The sequence below is a fragment of the Amia ocellicauda genome, chromosome 14 (genome assembly GCF_036373705.1).
Source record: "Amia ocellicauda isolate fAmiCal2 chromosome 14, fAmiCal2.hap1, whole genome shotgun sequence".
Lineage (NCBI taxonomy): Eukaryota > Metazoa > Chordata > Actinopteri > Amiiformes > Amiidae > Amia > Amia ocellicauda.
Window position 1 is genome coordinate 20,428,186 of NC_089863.1, and position 23,052 is coordinate 20,451,237.

Here is a 23,052-nt window from a genome sequence, read left to right on the forward strand (position 1 = left end):
ATAATACAGCCCTTATCCAGCAGGGTTTTGTGGTCACCCTTCTAGCACCAATTTATAAACACCTGGATGTATTTAATTTGAAACGTTGAAGGAGGAGATGGTTTGGAGGAAACCACTGGAGCAATGCACTGAGTTGCTCAATTGATTAACAACTCCAATGTGACCCCAGTATTTAGAAATTGGTGATTTAAGGTGACCTATAAAGTTAAGTGGATGGGGCTCTCCAGGACCAGGGAACACAGACAAACATAGTGGGAGGGGGTCTATACAATCCCACAATGCACCGCCTCGGCTAAGACGGAAGTTCCCAGGTAAGTAGGCGGAAGTGGCTCTTGTTGGATCCTTGTTTACCGGGAAGTTCGCGCTTCGTGTCGCGCTCTGTGTGCTCCAGTGCAGCGAAAAAACAGCAGCCGTTTCATCGCTCGACCTGTTTTTCTGATTAGTTCATAAACTGAACCTTGTATTTCTCTCTGCACGACAATGTCGGTGTCCGCGGCTCTGAGCGGCCGCCTGTCCTCGGCGCTGGCCGAGCTGATGAGAGCCGCCCTGTGTGAGATCTGGAAGGCGGTGGAAGAGACGGTGTCGGAGTCCCGGGTGGAAATAACCCGCAGACAGAGAGAAAACGAGGCGCTGAGGCGGAGGCTGCAGGAGCTCATGGTGGCGGGGGAGGCGGCTGTGTGTCACTGGAGCTCCGGAGCGGACGGGCCGCCTGTGCAGAGCCGAGGAGCCGGGAGGAGAGAGGGAGAGACCGGGGAAAAAGCCGTTGGTAAGAAACAATGGATTTAACTTCCACATTTATTTCATTTACATCAAACGCTACACGGGGCAGAACTCTAGTAACAGACAGCGTTTGCAGCGTTAAACGGCTGGGACTGCGGGGTGTTTATTACACGCACTGCGCACCATAGAAAATAGTTGCTTCTGAAAACAAAGTGAACTCCTGTTAGTTTGTAAACATACACACGTGAAACTAGTTGTATGTAGCATTTTTCGTTTTATTCTTTATACTTTGTAGTGTTTAACATGCACGTCCGTAAGAAATCCCAAACAGGGGTAAATGAGGAGAGCGGGTTTGTGCAGCGGCGCTGCGCACTGATGCCGACATGCGCTCCCGTGTGAAGCTCTCGGCCGGAGAAGCGGCTCTTTATTCATTTGTCTGTTTGCCTGATCCGTCAGACACCCGCCTGTCCTCGGCGCTGGCCGAGCTGATGAGAGCCGCCCTGTGTGAGATCTGGGAGGCGGTGGAAGAGACGAGCCGCGGACAGAGAGACGCGGAGCCCCGGGGAGCAGCCAGCGGTAACTGCCTTTACTCCATTGCGTGGTAATAATGCAATTTCCATGAAATCCGACGGCGTGAATCGCACGGTTTCATGCGGTGAATCAGGTGAATCGCAGCTGTATGGAGGCGTTTGGGGAGATAGGAAGCAGAAGCTCGGAGAGTAAATACTGTCTACATTGTGGCAAAAGAAGGCGGCTTCACTGAAGTCTATGCAAGTGCACACTCCGTATTTGTTGCAGAAATGTATGAAAGCAATACTAGTTTCAGTATTGTACTAATTCGGCCAACCGCGGGGATGATGATGGCCCCCTATAATACAACTGGCCCCGGCCAGGCCCTCCCAGCTGAAATGGTCTACAACCGCCACTAACTAGGGCAAGTTACAGTTGAAACAAAATACACGTTTCACTATTAATCATCCAGGTACAATACAGCCGGTTATAATTCAACTAAAGTGTGCACGTCTCGATCATGGCGTTTATGGACGCATTTATTAAACCAGTCCTTATGTTTTAGAGTAAACCCAGATCTGTATTCATGGGCGCGGGGTGGGCTGAGTTACTAAGCCGAAACCCCTATGACCACTGTCGGATAAGATGCTTAGTTTTCTCTGGTAAGAGCTGGTGTTTGTTTCATTTTCTTCCTTGAATGATTACGTAACTCATCACAAAAGAAAAAACAGATGACATGCCACAGGTTGACAATCAGTCCAGTCAAACCCTAAGCGAGATCAGGATAAATGAGGAGGAGGTACTAAAAGGGACTTGCAGAATTAAAAACCAACAAATCACCTGGGCCAGATGGGATCTTTCCAACAGTACTTAAAGAAAAGAGGGAAATTTATAGGCCGCTAACTCGATTATTCCAAATGACACTTAGAACAGGGGATGTGCCCACTGACTGGAAGACAGCAAATGTCATACCAATCCACAAGAAAGGGGACAAAACTGAGCCAGGAAATTACAGACCAATCAGTCTCACCTGCATCACCTGTAAAATGTTGGAAAAAATGATGACAGAAAATAGAGGAGCATCTCAATGAAAACCATATTCTTGGAGATAGTCAACATGGGTTTAGATGAGGCAGATCATGTTACTAATTTATTAGAATGTTTTGAACATGCAACTGCAGCTGTAGATCACATGAAAGCATATGATATGATATACTTAGATTTCCAAAAAGCTTTTGATAAGGTTCCACACCAAAGACTGATCCTCAGATTGGAAGCTGTAGGCATTCAGGGTAATGTAAGTAGATGGATTATGAACTGGTTGATGTATAGGAAACCGAGGGTGTCGATTTAGAGGAGTTGCTTCTAACTGGAGTGAGGTTGTTAGTGGAGTTCCACAGGGATCAGTACTAGGGCCTTTGCGTTTTCACCTGGCAGATGAAATTCAATGTGGACAAGTGCAAGGTGTTACATGCAGGTAACGAAAATGTCCACTATAATTACATTATGGGAGGTACAGATCTAGATGAAGTAACGCATGAGAAAGACCTAGGAGTCTATGTGGACTCCTCACTTTCTCCATCCAAACAATGTGGGGAAGCAATAAAAATGACAAACAGGATGTTAGGGTATATTGTCAAAAGTGTAGAATTGAGAACAAGGGCAGTGATGTTCAGACTGTACAATGCACTAGTTAGAGCTCATCTGGATACTGTGTGCAGTTCTGGGCTCCACACTTGAAGAAAGATATCGCTGCTCTAGAGGCAGTTCAGAGGAGAGCAACCAGACTTATTCCAGGTCTGAAGGGAAAGTCCTACTGAGAGACTGAGGAACTGAACCTTTTCACCCTGGAACAGAGGAGACTACGTGGGGACTTGATCCAAGTCTTCAAAATGATGAAGGGAACTTTTGGAACATTTAAATCAGACTGGATAGGATCCTTGGATCACTTAGTTATTATTGAACACCCAACGAGCACTATGGGTCGAATGGCCTCCTCTCATTTGTAAACTTTGTTCTTAATTTCTTTGTGATCCCACATGGCACTTGAGATTATATCTTCTGACATAATTTGTGAAATGATCCACTGTTTGGCAAGTGTTTTCATGTTCTGACCATTAAGAATAGTTTTAAAACCACAATTAACTGTCTGGTTTCTTCAACTTTCACAGAGGAGCAAAAATCAGCCTTTAAACTTGAAAGAAATAATGATTTGACATTTATCATTTATGACTTTTTTTATTGTGATAACATTTTTGGCCATATTGCCCAACCCTTGATGCAAGTCAGTGCATGCTCTCTCTGGTTCCTTGACAAATTGAGTTGGAAAGCAGTCATTTACCATCTCAACCATTTCTATTTCTGCTTCTGTAGTCCCAACTGCGCTTTCCCAGTCTAAGTTTGGGAAATTGAAATCCCCCATTATAACAGCCACATCCTTGCTACATGCAGTCCTGATTACACTGTACAATGCAGCATCTTTCTGAGTTGGGTGGCCTGTAACACTCCTACCACTAATCCTCCAGATCTTTTATTCAAAGGTTTAACCCACAAAGATTGTTTCATTACTAGTTTAATTTGAGTTCTTCTGCCTCAGTGTCATTTCTGACATATAATGCTAGCCACCACTTCTTTGATTTTTGCCTGTCTCTCCTAAACTGTGTGTATCCTTTCAACTTGTATTCATCCCCATAATTTTCTGTAAGCCATGTTTCTGTCACTCCTACAACATCATAGTCACACGCCAGCACTGTGGCTTCTAGGTCTAACATCTTGTTCCTTATACTCCTGGCATTGAGGTACAAACATTTCAGGACTTTCCTACTAGCAGTTTCCCTCCGTTTTCGTTCCACTAAGGAAAGAAAAATCTCCCATTGTCAGAGCTCCCTGGTCCCTAATTTAAAAGCTTCTCAATTACTCTGCAAATACACTCTCCCAATGCATTAGCCCCCCTTCTCGGGGGTTGCTCATAATGCTAGCCAATGGCTTGTGCAGATCGCTGCGAGCCAGTACAGATTCTCTAGAATTAGTCCATGTGAACCCAGCCATGATGCACTAGCCACGACATGCATACTTTGCGACAAACCTGTCCAAGTTAGCCATCTGCATGAACTTGGCTGGAAAAGACGTCATCAGGTCACGCATCCATAGGCAAAAAGTCTGTACAGCCGCGGCTGCAAAACAAACGAGCGCTTTGTGAAAAACTCTTTCAGTCAGAGACAGACCTCACTCCATGTGCCATTTTCCAGGGGGTGTGAATTGCCCTTGAGTCATGTTATAAAGGATCTTATGAATGTCATGCTAGATATGGCAAAGTACAGCAGAAATATAATATTTTAAAGATTGTTGGTTCAACAATAAAATAATATGCATGTTTTAGTGGTATATGTATACATTTTAACCAAATTTTCACGTATTATGTGCATTTGTAAGTTGCACCCTGGCAAGGAAATCCATAATACATACAAAATGTTTTACATGTGTATTTCTTTCAATTCACACATTTAATGTAGATTTGAAACCAGTGTAAATATTGTACAAAAAAGTTGTCTTGATCCATATGTTAGTGTTTAAGTGTCCCAACAATGAGCAGGAATAAAACATTCTACAAATGTACATTTATTAAAGGGTCGTAAAGTTACTTAAATGGCCCATTTTCTGAACACTATAAAGTATGAAGCTGGTGGAGCATGAGCATTAACTTCTTCTGCGACTAGGACTGACTTCTCTCAACACCGACTCCATGTTTGTTCTGCTCAAGACTGTAGTTCCAATGCCAAAGTTTTCCATACTTCGTCTGCGCAGACCGTGACGTCATGCGCAGACTCCCGTCTGCAATCTAGTCGGCAGACAAGTGTTGTGAACGCAGCCATTATCTTGCATTTAAGAGCTGTTAGGATTGAAATCTATGGATTTGTCAGCGATTTATGCCTTGTTGACGCTACTTCTGGTGTGCTGGTTTCACGCATGCCCTCTACCGACCACATGCTAGCGGTCATGTTCGGATTGTGTTCTCCAGCCTTACTCCAGTAGTATTTTATATAGAAATGTACTGGAAACGATCGCTACTTGTGCACGTCAGGGTGTAATCGAATGTACCACTTGCAGCAGACAACAGAGGCGGTCTGTGGAGTGACCAGAGCATCGTTAAACGCTAGTAAAATCCTAAAACAAAGCAAAAAAAACGAACATATTAAACGTATATACAGTTTTATAGACCATAAATAACCTACACAGTAAGTTAAGATATAAGCAAAAGTATATATTATATAGTGATATTGTGGATTTAGGGATGGGCCATTAGGTATTGCAGCAGGACTTTGTCATCACTTGCGCCCATCTCGGAACATAAAATCGTCTTGCTTTGACAAAGTTTACTATTATAATTACCTTATGAAGAACATCATGTCATTCTGCATCCATTTGTTTTGTTGACAGTGCTTCATGGTGGAATGCAGTGCACTTTTTTTTTGTTTTTTTTTTGCATAAACGGCAAGAAAAAAAAGGTAGAATTGCTTACTTAAATGATTGCAATGGTGTCAGAATCAGTGTTAAAGGCATCCTATCTTGCATCACTGAGAATAGTGAAAAACAAGAAACCTCACACGATTGGGGAACAACTTCTACTTCTAGCAGCCGTTGACGTGTGAAGTCGTGATCTGTGTTGAATCTGCCCGAAAACTGAAAACAACCCTGCTGTCTGATAACGCTGTGTGTGCACGCTGTGCACACTTCAATTGGATGAATCGACAGATGTAGGAAAAATACATTTTGTCGCACTGTTTGTCTACGAGTGGGACTTCAATGAATAAATAGAGTTGAAATTTCGCTGCAAAATTCTAAGTCATGCCACAGGGGAGGACATTTTTAAAATTCCAGATGATTTCATAAGCCAACAATATAAACTGGAGAAAATGCATTGGCATCAGTACTGATGGGGCAGCAGCCATGACTGGGAAATGCAGTGCAGTTGTAAAACGCATTAAAGCGGTTGCACCAGTAGAATGCTGGGCGAACAGGGCGCGACGTCATTTTTTATGATGTGACGTCGCCTTATCTAATATGTCTACCTCGTATCCGGAAGGAAGTGTACACCTGTTTCAACCACAACGCCCCCCTCAACCCCTCTCCCCACGCTGGTTAGGGGTCTTTGTTCTTGCCGGAGAGTGTGAATGGGCCAGAGCATTCAGTAGTGTCGGGGGGCTTCTGCCCCCCTCTCCCCCACTGTTTAGGCATGTAGTTCTTTAATCTTGTTGGTCAACTGCAGAGTGTGAATGGGTCAGATCAACCTGCAGTGGTGGGGGGCTTCTAGAGGGCATCCAATCTCTTGATTAATGCCTCTGCAGACAAGCAGTCTCTTTTGATTTATAAAAATATATATAAACATGTAATGGTTTAGGAAATCAGATTTCCTTTATAAGACATGCCACTGAGCAAAGCAGGGCCTCTAGGAAGTTGCAGAGGGGCACCTGGCATGCCAGGGGGTCTTGTTATATATTCTGCTGACCTTACAGTGCTCACCGTTCCTGCTCAAAGCAGCAGGGCTATATTGAGGGTGTGGTGTGTCCAAAAGGACAATTGGCAAAGGTGTGTGATTGTTCTGCCTGTGATCCAGTGGACTGAGTCTTTGTTTTGACCAGTTGCACCCCAGGGGGGCTGGCAGGGGTAAATCTGGGCAGAGTGGATGCCCAAACTGGATCAGCTTCTGTTTTCCATTGCTGGAAAAAAATAATGTAACTTTTTTTTTTTTTACATTGCACATTTTCCACTTGTATATACTGTATTATAAGTACATAATATATGCATAACTGAAGCTGTTCTGAATCCATAGATATTGCATATATAGCAGTAACATGTATTATAGCTGAGTTATGAGCTGAATTGTATAAGCCTCTCTCTCTCTCTGGCTCTACTCAGTGTCTGTAACCCAACATTTATCAGCTGATCTATTCCATCTGCCTTTTTTTTGATTGGCTAGTTAAAAACAGCAGTCTCCATGGCACATGACACAAATCCTCTCCATTGGGCAATTCCAGCCCCATGTGCTGCTTTGCCCATTGCATTTCTAAAACCAGGAAGTATGTGATGTAAACAAACTGCACATGGCTGTTTTCAGCAGAGTCTCGGGTACACAGCTAAAAAGACACATGTCTTTATCTGAGATCGTTTCGCCTTTAATTAATAGTTTGTAATTGATGCCCCAATTTTGGGCGGATCCGCCTAAATCGTCCTCAGAGGGCCATTTTATACTTTTCGTAAATTATAGGACACAACTGACATTCAGTTACGTTCTGTGTCTGTTGTCTTGAAACCAAATCATGTCCACACACAACATTGCAGCAGATTCAACCAAACATTCCTTGATGAATTCTCCCTCTGAGAATGGCTTGCTGTTTTTTGTGATTTTGTGAGCAACCACACAGCTTGTTCTGAATAAAGTCTTGTGAAAAAGCTTTGTTCCTTTTGCATTTGTGAAACCATCCCGGTCTAGACCATACAGCACTGAAGTACATTACAGACAATGGCGAGTGTCGTATTTTTAATAATATTATAAAATAGGTTGATTGGATTTCTCAGACTTTAAAGAGAATGAGCAAAACACCTTTACACCTTTAGTATACAAGCCATAATGGGGAAACCTACTCTCCCCCCTTAAATTTAAAGTAAGTCTGAAATAAGGGTAGCTGAATTCAAGAGTGAGTGGCTTGTTCTTCCAGTTTGAGAGGTTTAAATCCTTTTTCTAGTCTTAAGATTCAGGGGTTAATTAGTATTAGTAGTGACTATATGTTTAACTTACTAATTTGTTTCACACAGCTCACGTATTTTATACCATATGTCTGCAAGTTTTATTCTAGAGGACATTTAGGCTATGAAATAAGACTAATGAGTCAATACTCATTCACAGTAAACTCAGCTGATTCTGACACCATTGCAGATTTAAGTAAGCAATTCTCTGCCATTCGTTTTTTTTCTTGCCGTTTATGCAAAAATAAGCTTACTGGTTCATCAGCTAAATGCTGTGCCTGGTGTTCAAATGATGCTGCAGTTTGAATGGCCTCATCCCAAATTTTACATAATTATCATCATACCTCCTGATGACAGATTTTAGTATCTTTTTGTACTGGGTTCTGTGCTAATATGTGGTCTGTATTAGTGGGTGGTTTATGCGAAGCAGGTCCTCTTTAAAGAAAATTATCAATTTTGGAAAAGATAACTGTTCAGCTGGTAGTGTTTCAGTTTAGGACTACAACTGTCACGCATGCATGATAAGCTACACGTGAGCAAGTGCAATGGTGAACTCGACTTTTTTAAAGGCACAGTAGGTCACCCATCAAAATATTTTTTTCCATACAAATTACATATGTACATTAAAACAAACTACTTTTACCTACACTGCAACATTAATGACAATTTGAGGACTATCACTTTCAGATCCCACTTACCACTAAGAAGAGGGGGGAAAAATAAATAAATACTACTCTAGTGGATGTTTAATGTTTGTGATATTATTTCATAGCCCAACCCTGACTGGAGCTTTTCCGTAACTTTCTCTCTCTCTCTGGCTTGGCATGTGACACTTTAATTGCACACAGGTGGACTCTAGTGAACTAATTGTGACTTCTGAAGGCAATTGGCTGTATCACAGCTTATTTAAGTGTGCCATACCAAGGGGGTGAATACTTATGCAATCAAGACTTTTCCATTTTTTTATTTGTAGTTAATTAAAAAAAATTCCAACATCAACAATGCAATACTTTGTGTAGATAAGTGACAGGAATTCCAATTTTAAATCCAATTTAATCACAGATTGTAACACTTTAAAAAGTCCTTGTGGGGTAAATACTTATGCAAACCACTGCAGACAAGGCGGTGGCAGCAGCAGCATTGGTCTTTTAATGGAAGTTTCTTTTTCATCAGACCCCAAATCTAAGCGATTTTAAATGGAAAGATAAAATCTGTGCAGAACACAACAAACCATTTTCACAACAGAAATTAGTTTTTGTTTTACCCAATAAGAATTGGACTGTTTAACATAGGCCTACACATCCATAACATCTCAAAATTGGTTTATAAATTACAGAGCTGAAAATATAATTTAGTTTCTTGTTAGCAGTATTCTGAGGATTCCTTCATCAAATTCCTATCAATTGATTCCCAACATGCTATCTCTAGTGTATTAAACATTTGGCCAAGAGGCATCCACAATTTAATTCATTTTCTGTCATGTTTGCATAATTGATCAGGTACCTGTCTGTCCTCGGCGCTGGCCGAACTGATGAGAGACGCCCTGTGTGAGATCTGGAAGGCGGTGGAAGACACGGTGTCGGAGGACCGAGAGGAAACAACCCAAAGGAAGAGAGAAAACGAGGCGCTGAGACAAAGGCTGCAGGAGCTCATGGTTGCGGTAACGGAGGCTGTTTGTCACTGGAGCTCCAGGGCAGACTGGCTGCCTGTGAAGAGCCAAGGAGTCAAAGAGAGACCGACTAGGGGGGCAGCCGTTGGTAGGAAACAACAAATTGTAACATCAACATTTATTTAGTTAGACCGAACAGAACCCTAGTAACAGACAACATTGCTGCAATATTAAATTGTTACCTAGGGAATGGGTGCTTTGCTTAAAGCGCACTGCACACTGTATTCAGATGCATATAGCCTATTTTCTACAAAGTGAACTCCTGGTTTATAAACAGACCAGTGAAATTAGACATTTTTCAAATAGATTTTTTTCTTTTTTTTCCTTTTTTCTTTTTTTAATTTACTTTGTAGTGTTTAACATACACGTCCATAACAAATCTCAAAATAGGTTTATAAATAACAGCCAAAAATATAATCTAGTTTCTCTTTAGCGGCACTCTGAGTATTGTTTCAACTGATGCCCCACATGCTATCCAGTGTGTTAAACACATGAGCAAGAGAAGTCGGCAATTTAATAAATTGTCATATTTGCATGATCTATCAGGTACCTGTCTTCCCTCGGCGCTGACCGAGCTGATGAGAGCCGCCCTGTGTGAGATCTGGGAGGCGGTGGAAGAGACGAGCCGCGGAGCCAGGAGCGCAGAGTGGAGCTGCGGACAGAGAGACGCGGAGCCCCGGGGAGCAGCCAGCGGTAACTACCTTTACTCCATTGCGTGGTAATGAGCAGAGTCGTCGGTTCAAGAATTAACTTGCGCTTTGTACAGTAACCTAGAAATCCAGTAGCTAATAAACATCTTCTATGATGTACTACTACTACTAATAATGAAAAACAAAACATATTGCTGTTAATTCTCCACCTAATTCTGAAGGAAGAGACCTTTTCCCCTAATTTGCATTCCTTTGTCTCATTTACACAGGTGTTAACTGGGCTTCTTGTGGGGCACCAATCTGTAATACTTGCAATAAATTCATTTTAATCAGATTTATGAAAATGCCATTTAGATATGAGCATAAACATGAACTCACTAATCACATTATATTGGATTGCATAAGTATTTAGTTTTTATAGAACTTCAGTTAAAATTGTAACAGTCATAGTATCTTTGCTGCGCTTCCAACTATTTCAGCAACAAATCACACCTGTAAATAGAAAAATAGAAAAGGTTATAAACTGTTGAATGCTCAAATTCTACAATCATGCTATAGGGGTAGAATTTTGTCTGATTTGCATGCGATACTGAAGAAGGCTGTACTCTTGGTGGGGGGGGGCAGCAACCGCAAAATGCTCCCAAAATATATTAAAATGTTTGATTTTGAACAATTTTAAACGCGGGACTTCTACAGACCATACTCAAGACACTTGTGTTTTGTATATCTCCTGTCCTGAAATTGCACAATTTGAAGCCAAACCTTCAGAAGAAATTTGTAAGTGATCAGGAAAAGTTTTCTTACCATGTGATGGGAAATACCTCACCTAACCAATAGGCATCCACACCAAATGTGGCAATGCAACATTCGGGTCGTAAAAATTCCATCATAATCTATTATTATCCGTCATTTTAATTCTCATATTTTAATGATAATAAGACATTTAATAGACTGGACTGAACAAAACTCAATCGACTGCTCAAACCTTCCTCCTGGTCTGCATCGACTTAAACTAGGTGCTCGTCTCTGCATAATCAAACGCATCAAGGGAGACTGATGCTGAGGCAATTGTCTGATGCTGAGATTTTGCGTCTTTGCCTCGGAGGGATGACTTCTCGTGGCAGTTTTAATTTGGTTATGGAGGCTGAACTTGTGACCTGCTGCCACACTGGAGACTGGAATTACCAGTGCTACTTCAGCCAAATTTTTGAAGTCTGTAAACATTTCTCTCAGGGAAGCGATCAAAAGTTTGTAGGACTCTCTGGATTGTGGGATTTCCCGATCCTGCAAGCACTCGCTTCACTGGGAGGAAATCCAGCAGCATGAGCTCCTTCTGCACCAGTGGTACAGCCACACCCCTCTGTGACCTGTAGTGGTCACACACGCACTCCAAAGCATCCAGCCCATAGCTCTTTAATGCGTTGTCAGCACCCGGATAGTGAGATGCATTGAGTACGGTGTCGAGGTCAGCAATGAGGTCCACATGCTCCGAAGGGAATCTTTTTCTGAAAGATTTGATGACCTCCGTGATGTGCTTTGTGCGTAATACTGAAAAGCTCTCCGCGTCTGCCTGCATCAGCGTTATGCCACAGAACCTGCAGTCTTGTAAAGCCTAATTGAATTCCGTCTCCTCCTCACCTGGCCCATTCATCAAGTCCTATAGGCTAGCAAGGGTCATTTTAACATCTCCTCCGTCCAACCTTTCGTGAACATCTTTTTGGAACGTGAAATTCAAGACGAGACAAGACGTCAGTCAGCAGGTGAGTTAAGGCAGGGAATGTGTATTTTTGGAGGTGCTTTCTAATACCCTTAGCCACCGGGCAGTCTCTCGCAGCTTCCTCCTCCTTCAAATCCAACACCAGAGAAACCCAGATGGCATGTATGCCCTTAACCGCCCTTTCTAATGACAGCCAGTGCGTAGCCGATGGTTGTTTTAGGCTCAACGTGTCATGTTCCTCCATTTTGTTTTGGAGTTCATTTAATCTGTGTTTTCGAATGGGGGGGAATTCTTGTAATATTTTTATGTTATTAATAGTGGTGACATATGCACTTATTTCACGCACAGCCTTGGAGGCATCATGGGCAGCCAGTGCCGTTCTGTGCACACCACAGTGAATGTCTATGAGGTAGGGACGGTCATTCTGACACAGCTGTTGTCCAACTCCCGATCCATAGCTACATCATAGCCTGTCAACACAATGCTGTGATGCATTCTGCAGTGCCAGAGGGTATTACATGATTTCCAATGAACAGTTTCAGGCTCCCCTCTCTGCTGAAGTGTTTGGTATGTGATTTTCTCAACCTTGATATTAGTAGTTTCATCTACTATTATCCCGACATATCTGCTGTTTTGACGAGGCAGTCATCCACTGCACTCCACTGTCATTGCTATAGCGTCCTCCATTTGACTGACAGTGTCATGGTGGGTGTACGTGTGTGCACTGTTCAGGTTTGGACACCCAGCAGACTCTAAGTGGTGTATTTGGTTAGGATATTGGTGGCTCACGGTGTTGGCATTTGCCTTATGCAACACAACCTTAAGCTGTGTTTTTAATGCCTCGTTACAGGCAGCCTGTTATTTATAACAACATGCTTGACCATTGCCATGCTCTGGTTGACCACCTGTAAAGCTTCGATGTGGCTATGGCTACTTTTGTGATCATTCAAAGCTAATTTCTGCATTATTGTGCACCCTCAGACAAACCCGTTACACATGTTAGCTTTTATGCAGATGTCGCAGAACATTTTGCCACCTTCCCTCCTCAGCCACGTGAACTCCTGCTCCCACTGAACCTGGTACTCCCTCCTGACCTCCTTGCTGCCACTTGCTTGCCCTGTAACATTAACTGCCAGTGACCGATAAATGTCTGTTTGTCCTTCATCCTCAACCGCATCTGCATCAGCCCCTCTTTTTTTCACTTCTTTTATCAACATCATCACAACTATTTGGCCATTTGAAGAAACTTTTTTCACACTCGGCTGCCATTACATTTTTACAATTTATATGTGGTGGTGATTAAAGCTACACGGGACAAAGACGTCATTCACTGATATCAAAGATGAGACGATACTAGATAATCGCTCATTCATATGTGCACTCTCCACCAACTGGACAGGGGTGGGAATTACAGTTACAAGTTACAATAGATCACCCTCCGTGTAATCCGTCAAAATGACAGACGGCCTTCAGATTTTTCCGTCATCAGAAAATTGGACAATGACAGAAAATATTTGGTTAATGCGACCTCTAGAACGATGAGTCTAGTCTTGGTTAGTTGCTCACAGATTCCCGCTTTGGATGTCTCTTTACGCATTCTGGACTGGGGCAGGAGCGTCACTTTGTAATTGTCAAAAAAACGGGTATTATATTTGTTTACCTGATTTCTATCAATAATCATTGAAACTGCGGATCGTTTGTTGTCTGGACATATTTCAAGACCCCCAGACCCCTGCCGTTAATGCCTCATTCCCCTTTGTTGCAAGTTTTATTTTGTGCAGTGGACAGTGATGAAGGGAATGGTAAAGACTTGAATCTAATAAAACAAAATACTTGTAAGTTTCTATATGCCTTCAATAATCTTTAACAAATTAAAAAGTGGTATGGAAGCATTTTAATGTTACATGTATTTAACATTTGTTGTACTTTGTCAAATCAATGTACTAAATGTATAAGTAACAGATCTATTACTAATGAACAGAATTATGTGGATTAGAAAGGGACATTTGGATGTTTCCCGCCCCCCACCCCCCGGAATCTGGACCTTGACTACCTTGACCAAGAAACTTGGACCTGACAAAAAAATAGACTACATCTGACCTACATGTATTCTCTTCTATTACTCTATTATTTTCTTAAAGCAAGCATGTTCTTTATGTAGTCTACACATTGCTGGAAATTCATTTTGGTGAAATGATAATGTAGGAAAAAAAGAATTGATAAGCAAACTGCTGTAGCCTTTTCCTTTGAGTGCATCTCTGGGAATTTACATTTCCAGTAAAGATTGAGTTTGGTTCAATACATACTTTTGTGAAGTATGTCCACGTTTTTAATGACATAATTTCAAGTATGACGCACATTATAATAACCCATGGTTTAAATGAGCTATGGTGCTTTTCTATAGCCTATTTAACAGTTTTCCTGTAATTTAAAGACTGATATTATATAACACGCAATAGGATATACTATACTCTGGGGGCTTCCAGAAACTAGTGCATTTAATCTGAGATCATGTGACACTAATTGCACACCAGTGGACTCTTCAACTAATTATAACTTCTGAAGACAATTGGCTGCACCACAGCTTATCGAAGTGTCATACAGAGGGCGGTGAATACTTTTCCTTTAATTTGTAATTAATTAAAAAAATTTAAATATTCCAACATCGACATTATGTAATACTTTGTGTAGAAAAGTGACAGGAATTTCAATTATAAATCCATTTTAGTACTAGATTGTAATATTACAAAAAGTCCTTGTGGGGGGTTGCAGCAGCATTAGTCTGTTAATGGAAGTTGCTTTTGCATTGGACCCAAAATTCTAGTGTTTTAAATGGAAATGTGTTTTAATCTGTCCAGTACCCTGAAGTACAGAACCTGTTGTGTCATGTGGATGCCATTTGTCATGGCCAATCGTGTAAAAATGCGTTGTGGTTGGGATACAATTAACTTTTTTGGCCTCTAGCCACTGTGTCTGGTAGAAGGAAAAAACTTACCAGCAAACATCACTTGCTAGTAGAGACACTTTGTGGGAGCATCTTTTTCAAATTAATCAATCACATATGCAATAACATGGCAGCTAATGGGGATCTGTATAAACACACATGAGAAGGGGTCTTATATGGTGACACATTATTGCTCTTCATACGCCTCTTCCTCTTCACTGCTACTCCCTTCTCTAGGTTTATGCACATCATTTCATTGGATTGGCTAGATATTCATAGAGTCACGGTCTGTGGTTGCGTTGAAAAAATATATAAGCTCTAGGAATGACGGACAGTGACATCCTTTCCATTGGTCAATACCATGCTCGCCAGCAAAGACGCAATGTAAACAAACCGCACGTTTCTCTTCAGTAGTATCTCCACTACACAGCAAAAAATTCATGTCTCTATCACAAATCATTTCCCCATAAATTAAAATGTTGTAATTGATGCAATTGATGAGTACTTGGCTAACACAACAACTTTGTTAAATATCATCTCTGTAAAAATACATTATTTAAAGAGTTATGGAAATGGCATAATAACAGCAGACCTGTCAACTCTCACTCATCTCGTGTCAGACTATTATTTTTTCCCAAATTTATATTGTCACAATTTCAAATTAACCATAAAGGTTGTGACTATTTGTTTTATAAAGGAATATTTTGCAATTACAGCTGTAATTGACTGACCAATATGTTTTTCTTAAATTTTTGTATACATTTTCATTCAATTGCTAGTTTAGCAATGTGAGCTGCAACGAAAATGCCTGGACATTAGCGTCCTTGTGGCAATGTTTTCCGGTCACAACAGTGAAATACAAAATGTGTAAGACCTATCTATCTAGCTAATTGATACAGTCTACTTGACTAAACTATTGACTTTTCCTCTCCAAACCACACTCAGACTGCCGGTTTATGTTCGGAAACATTATTGTGCGTTCGAGTTACAGCGAATACAAAATAAATGGCAATAGTTGGCTGTGTGTGTATTTGTTGCGGTCCCCTTTCCTTTTCTGTCATTATAAGTCTGAAACACTTTGATCCAGGTAAATTAAAAAGTCTAATTATGACTGTGAAAAGTAATTATTAAAAGTAAGACATTATTTTTCCATATCCTTAACCACCTTACTTCTGCTTCATTGCTCTCCATGAAATGTCCTCCTGGACCGAAGACTGTCCATGTAATGTCTGACTAGCCACAGGATGAACGAACCCAGGTCCGGAGAGGCAAAGAGGAGTCGAAACGGCCCAGGGTCGAGGGCCAGCAAACAGGATCCATAGGAATAGGCAAAAGACTCGTCAAGGGGGACAGGCAAGAGGTCAGGCAATTGTTCAAACAGGGCAGAAGACAGAATCCAAGAAACGGTAGTCATGGGCAGGCAAAGCAGAGGTCGATAATAAGGTGCAGGCAAAAACGGGGAAACATTCCAACATTACATAGTCAACAAATTCGTTTTTTGAAACATACCGACAAATACTCTATCAGAAACTAAAAGCTGAGTTCCTGTACACTTGTTGGCTACATGCCACAGTGGTGTGGGGGAAAAATATAGAAATCCTATCCTGCCTTTGTCCTTGGTGTGCTGTTACTCCTAACTTTATCAGCAGCTCACATTCCTTTCTTGCAATGCATTATCTGCCAAGTACCTTCTAATGCAATTTGGCAATGTAGAATTCTAGTTATTAGAAATGACCATTTACAGACACTTTGTAAAATGTTAAGGCCCCTTGGGCGTATGTCCCAGAGGGGGTATAAAAGCTTTGTTCTGTCTTACAACTTTTGGGGAACATAAGAAAGAACATAAGAAAGTTTACAAACGAGAGGAGGCCATTCGACCCATCGTGCTCGTTTGGTGTTCATTAATATCTAAGTGATCCAAGGATCCTATCCAGACTATTTTTAAATGTTCCCAAACTTTCAGATTCTACCACATCGCTGGATAGTTTGTTCCAGATTGTGACGACTCTCTGTGTGAAGAAGTGTCTCCTGTTTTCTGTCTTGAATGCCTTGAAGCCCAATTTCCATTTGTGTCCCCGGGTGCGTGTGTCCCTGCTGATCTGGAAAAGCTCCTCTGGTTTGGTGTGGTCGATTCCTTTCATGATTTTGAAGACTTGGATCAAGTCCCCACGTAGTCTCCTCTGTTCCAGGGTGAAAAGGTTCAGTTCCTCAGTCTCTCAGTAGGACATTCCCTTCAGACCTGGAATAAGTCTGGTTGCTCTCCTCTGAAATGCCTCTAGAGCAGCGATATCTTTCTTGAAGTGTGGAGCCCAGAACTGCACACAGAATCCAGATGAGCTCTAACTAGTGCATTGTACAGTCTTAACATTACTTCCCTTGTTTTAAATTCTACACTTTTGGCAATATACCCTAACATCCTGTTTGCCTTTTTATTGCTTCCCCACATTGTTTGGATGGAGAAAGTGAGGAGTCCACATAGACTCCTAGGTCTTTCTCATGCATTACTTCATCTAGATCTGTACCTCCCATAATGTAATTATAGTGGACATTTTTGTTACCTGCATGTATTACCTTGCACTTGTCCACATTGAATTTCATCTGCCAGGTGTCGGCCCACAACTGAATATTATCTAAGTCCCTCTGAATAGCCTGTGCTGCCAAGATTGTATCTGCTGAGCCACCTATTTTAGTATCGTCTGCAAATTTGACAAGTTTGCTAACTATCCCAGAGTCCAGATCATTAATATAGATTAGAAAAAGCAAAGGCCCTAGTACTGATCCCTGTGGAACTCCACTAACAACCTCTAAAGTGTCATGCTGGCCTAAAATCCTTTGAGTTCTGTGTTGCGCTGTTCCTCCTGTACACGTAATAAATTCTGACTAGAACTCCCGACTCCAAATCTTTCTTCCACCACAGTGGCTGGTAAAATTGACCGATTTACCTGCCACTGGATAAATCTACCCTCATTTGGTGGGTGGCGCGTGTTAATTGTATTCCCTGGTTGTGGTATCGTGATAGTTGGACCCAGTACTTGGTGATCTCAGGCGGGGGCTTCGCAAACACAAAAGACTTACAGTGCAAAGTAGCGATTTAATAAGCAATGCACCATGATCAAAACCAAAATGACAGATGGAAAATGTAAACTAAACCCTAGCTCGTCCTGAGCCTAAACTAAACGCACTAAAACAGGTCCCTATCTACACCCATAACTAATCAAAACACGAGCAAGACAAAACCACAATCAAGCCAGTTCGGAATCCATAATCCAAGTTGTAGTTCATAAACAAAGTCCCATTAACCCAAAAGCAATCCTTGAAAATACTCTTCTCACTCACAGAACTACTCTCCTCTTGCGTCTCAGCATCAGTAATCTGATTGCTCCTTGTTTTATTGAGGAGGGGAGCCAGTAATCTCAAGCTCCAGGTAAATTGCCCCCATCCTGGGTCCAGGGAGTGATGGAGACTCGTATGTCTCTCATCACCCAGCACTGCATCACACTTTTTTTTTTTTTTTTTTTTTGAAGGCCAATATGGCCATTGATATTCCACAATTTTGGCCATATAGAACAAGTACTGGACATATGTTTTAAATAGCCATATAATGGCCTACATTTAAACCGCAATAAAACACAAACCCTATGATCCAACAAATGTATTTTAAGTAGTCAGCAGAATCAACTCTTCATAAACTTTGCGAACGGAGCATATAGGCTACAACAATAAAATAAAACCAATAGCCTTGCTATTGTTAATTAAATAAAGATATCAGCCTACATTTAAATGTATGTCTTTTGCATTCCAAGCCTGTCAAATTTAAATAACTTGAAAATAAGCTAAATTAAGAAGAAAGTAGGTCTTAAATTAAGTAGGCTGGTCAGTCCAAATTCCACGAATTCCATTATTTATTTGGCATATTTCCCACCGGACATTTTGGCTGTTGATATTTTCATCTGCCGTACAACTACACATGATACTGTCGAAAAGCCGGCATTTGCCGGCTAATGTAAACCCTGATCACACTATATACTTATTGTAAAACAACACTATAATACTGTGCATGTGGATAGCAAATAAGCTGAGCATTCCACTATGTCATTTTAACAAATAAAGAATGTCACTCTTCCATTAAAACATTGAATGGTACAAATTGCTGGAAATGCGTTAAACACATACAGAGTTGTTTTTAATTTGATGCATAAAACATATTACACCATATAATACAATCTGTTGACTGTTAAACAGGTTTTGGAATAAAGGAATACTTATTTTAATACATCCATAATTCCATAAATGAAAAGATTTTTGATTTAGAGGTTCAAGTTTATAAGGCTGCTATATAATCTAATGCTTCAAAATGTCTTGTTGATCGAGTTTATGGTATAGATACATTTGATAAAAGTCCTTGGATGCTATTCTGACCTGTACTAGTGGCTTGTCCTCAGAGCTGCTGTTCTCAATGCTGTTTTCCCGTTTTATTTCTCCCCCAGGAGTTGTAGAGGCCAGCGCTCTCCCTGACTTAGAGGAAAAGACTCCCATTGAGCAGCAGGAGTGGAGCTCCAGTCTGAGGCAGGACACAGAGCCCACAGATACTGAAGACAAACAGGGGCTGGCTGAGCAGCACATGAGTGAGGAGGAGCTCAAGGGACTGGAGTCTGACCACAGGGCTGAGCCACAGACTGTGTGTTTAACACAGGGACTTGGAGCACTGGGATCCGAGTGTGGGCCCAGTGCAGCTGGTACTGAGCTGGACCCTAACGGAACTCTATGTGAATCCAGTGTGGTGTCTGATCACATTAAGACCGAGGACAATGAACTGGCGTTAGACACTGTGGTGTCTGATCACATTAAGACCGAGGACAATGAACTGGAGTTAGACACTGTGGTATCTGATCACATTAAGACTGAGGACAATGAACTGGAGTTAGACACTGTGGTATCTGATCACATTAAGACTGAGGACAATGAACTGGAGTTAGACACTGTGGTATCTGATCACATTAAGACTGAGGATAATGATCTGGAGTTAGACACTGTGGTGTCTGAGGACAATGAACACCAGGGGGCAGAACTGTACTGCTGTGCAAAGTGTGGTATGAGCTTTAATGAGGCAACATGTCTTAAAGTTCACCAGCGCATACACTCAGGAGAGAAACCGTACTACTGCTCTCAGTGTGGGAAGAGCTTCAGTCAGCTTATAGACCTTCAAAGTCACAAGGAAATTCACACTGTTGAGAAACCACACCGTTGCTCGGAATGTGGGAAGAGTTTCCGTAAGGCAATATGTCTCAATACTCACAAGCGTACTCATACAGTAGAGATGCCATATTCCTGCCCCCAGTGTGGGAAGGGCTTTACTGAAGCAAGATACCTGAAATCTCATCAGAAAATTCACACCGTAGAGAACCAGTATTGCTGCTCCCAGTGTGGGATGAGCTTCACTGAAGCTAGTAGCCTGCAATCTCATCAGACAATTCACACGGTAAAGGAACTGTATTGTTGCTCCCAGTGTGGGATGAGCTTCACTGAAGCTAGTATTCTGCAATCTCATCAAATAATTCACACAGTAAAAAAACTGTATTGCTGCTCCCAGTGTGGGAAGGTCTTCACTGAAGCTAGTAGCCTGCAATCTCATCAGACAATTCACATGGTAAAGAAATTGTATTGCTGCTACCACTGTGGGAAGAGCTTCACTGACGCTAGTAGTCTGCAATCTCATCAGACAATTCACACAGTAAAGAAACCATATTGCTGCTACCAGTGTGGGAAGAGCTTCACTGAAGCTAGTAGCCTGCAATTTCATCAGACAAGGTTTCTCTCATGTGAAAATTATTGTTGCTGCCAATGTGGGAAGGGCTTCACTGATGAAAGGAGGCTGAAATCTCATCATAAAACTCATACATTATCATCCATGTATTATTGCTGCCAGTGTGGGAAGAGTTTTACTGACGCAAGCAGCCTTGAAATTCATCAGACAGGGTTTGTTTCTGGTGAAAATTATTGTTGCTGCCAGTGTGGGAAGTGCTTCACTGAAGCAAGTAGCTTGAAATTTCATCAGACAAGGTTTCTCTCCAATGAAAATTATTGTTGCTGCCAGTGTGGGAGGAGCTTCACTGAAGCAAGTAGTCTGAAGTCTCATCAGAAAATTCACACACGAGAGAAACCACATTGCTGCTCACAATGTGGGAAGAGCTTTCACAGGGCAACATCCCTGAAGATTCACATGCGTAATCACACAGGAGAGAAACCATATTGCTGCTCCCAGTGTGGGAAGGGCTTCACTGAATCAAGTAGCCTGAAATATCATCAGATAACTCACACAGTAGATAAACTGTATTGCTGCTCCCAGTGTGGGACGATATTCACTCAAGAAAGTAGCCTGAAATCTCATCAGTTAATTCACACTGGAGAGAAACCGTACGTTTGCTCTCAGTGTGGGAAGGGCTTCAGTGAAGCAAGGAACCTTCGAATTCACGAGCAGCTTCACACAGGAGTTAAACCATATTGTTGCTCCCAGTGTGGGAAGTGCTTCAGCCAAGCAAAAAGTCTTAAAGCTCATGAGCGCGTTCACACAGGAGAGAAACCATATCCTTGCTCCCAGTGTGGAAAGAGCTTTGGTTATAAAGCATACCTTAAAATTCATCAGGTCACTCACACAGGAGAGAAACCATACATTTGCTCTCAGTGTGGGAAGAGTTTTGGTTATGCAAGAAGCCTTCGAGTTCATCAGCAGATTCACACAGAAGAGAGCATAGCAGCATTTAGTCAATAAAATCAACAAATATAAAAATTTTGTGTTCCCTGTGATTAACTTTTATCTTAATGCAGTGCTTAACTCTGAGCACATTATTAATCAGCTACTGTACCTGCAGAACAATAATACAGTGTCCAAGTGCAGGGCTATGGGCGTTATCAATGAACCGGCATAAAACTGAAGGCATGGCAGTCAGACGGCCAGAGTTTTGTTAAAGGAGATGTTCAATTGTCCGTAGAAGTGAGTGTGTGTGTCTTTCAGAAGCTTACAGAGGAGACAACTGCAGATTTTGACAGCATGACTGTGCAGGTAGTGGAATTCATTCCCTGACCTAGAGCATGGGCGGTATGCTGAGGTATCAGCAGAGCTGCGCAGTTAGCTGCAGTCTGCTCCAATAAACAATGCCAGTTGGGAGGGATTTTGGGAGAGAAGACGAGCGACAGGAAATGCTATTTCTTATTTTGTAATTTGTCAAAAAGTCAAATTACATGAAGGTAGAGCTACATTAACCTTAACAAATGTAATGTTTGTTATTCTTCTTTCAGAAAACTTGAAATAAAGTGTTGATTAACTGAAAAGTTTCCATGGTTGATTTTTATTTTCTGTGAAGAATGCCCTGCTGTTTTAATGTATGTATTTGTGTTTAATATTATTTTCTGAACTGTTTGCAAATTGCATTGTAAGCTATTTACAATCAATGTGGTATTTATAAAACGCTGATATTTTTTTGTTAGTGGCATATGAAAACAGCCTTTCATTGTGCCTGCAGTTATTTTTCTTGGTACTTGATCACATTATAGTAATATAGTATGCTGTAATCATATTGCAATTCTCCTGGCAATAGATACGGAGTTTTAACAGCACACAATGATGACCAATAGTAACCCGATTTATTGATCAGTTCAAAAAATGAACTTGCGTTGCAGTTCACACTACTTAACTGAAAATAAATATACACTGAATATAATATTATATTTTACTTTATCGTCTAATTTAATTACTATACTGTAGGAACATTTTATTGTGTTGTATAAATCATTATTTGTGTTGCTATACTAACAACACTGCAAATCAGTGTTAAAGTCCACGCTCCCAGGTGTATGGGGCCGATGCGCTGAGTGCACAGCCGCAGCTCAGTGCTGCTCAGTGTGTGTGAATGTCGGCGGCTCTGGCAGTGGAGTGCGCAGGTCAGTGTGTCCGCTCTGCTGCGACATTCCAATCATTTTAATGATGCTAGGTAAAGAAAATCCAAGATGGTGGATTTGATAAAAACAATGCATGTTTTTGGTGCGTAAAAATACATTTATTAGGGTTCAAGTCGCAATTTTGTTTTTTTGGTATTGCACA

At 41.4% G+C, this 23,052-nt stretch overlaps 1 protein-coding gene across 1 annotated transcript; it reads left to right on the top strand.

The window, feature by feature from the left end:
* The first annotated feature begins 295 nt into the window (after positions 1-295).
* LOC136767735 (zinc finger protein 420) lies at positions 296-22,283 on the top strand. Its single transcript, XM_066721682.1, has 5 exons — positions 296-766; positions 1,177-1,296; positions 9,474-9,731; positions 10,190-10,336; positions 19,442-22,283. The coding sequence occupies exons 1-5, from the start codon at positions 481-483 to the stop codon at positions 21,721-21,723; spliced, it is 3,093 nt and encodes a 1,030-aa protein (XP_066577779.1). The 5' UTR covers positions 296-480; the 3' UTR covers positions 21,724-22,283.
* Positions 22,284-23,052: the final 769 nt, after the last annotated feature.

What these genes read in the sequence shown, in the direction of transcription:
- LOC136767735 (XM_066721682.1), top strand. Translation starts at nt 481, where the DNA reads ATGTCGGTGTCCGCGGCTCTGAGCGGCCGCCTGTCCTCGGCGCTGGCC. An exon ending in GACCGGGGAAAAAGCCGTTG is followed by an intron (nt 767 to 1,176) that starts GTAAGAAACAAT and finishes CTGATCCGTCAG; the next exon opens with ACACCCGCCTGTCCTCGGCG. An exon ending in GCCCCGGGGAGCAGCCAGCG is followed by an intron (nt 10,337 to 19,441) that starts GTAACTACCTTT and finishes TTTCTCCCCCAG; the next exon opens with GAGTTGTAGAGGCCAGCGCT.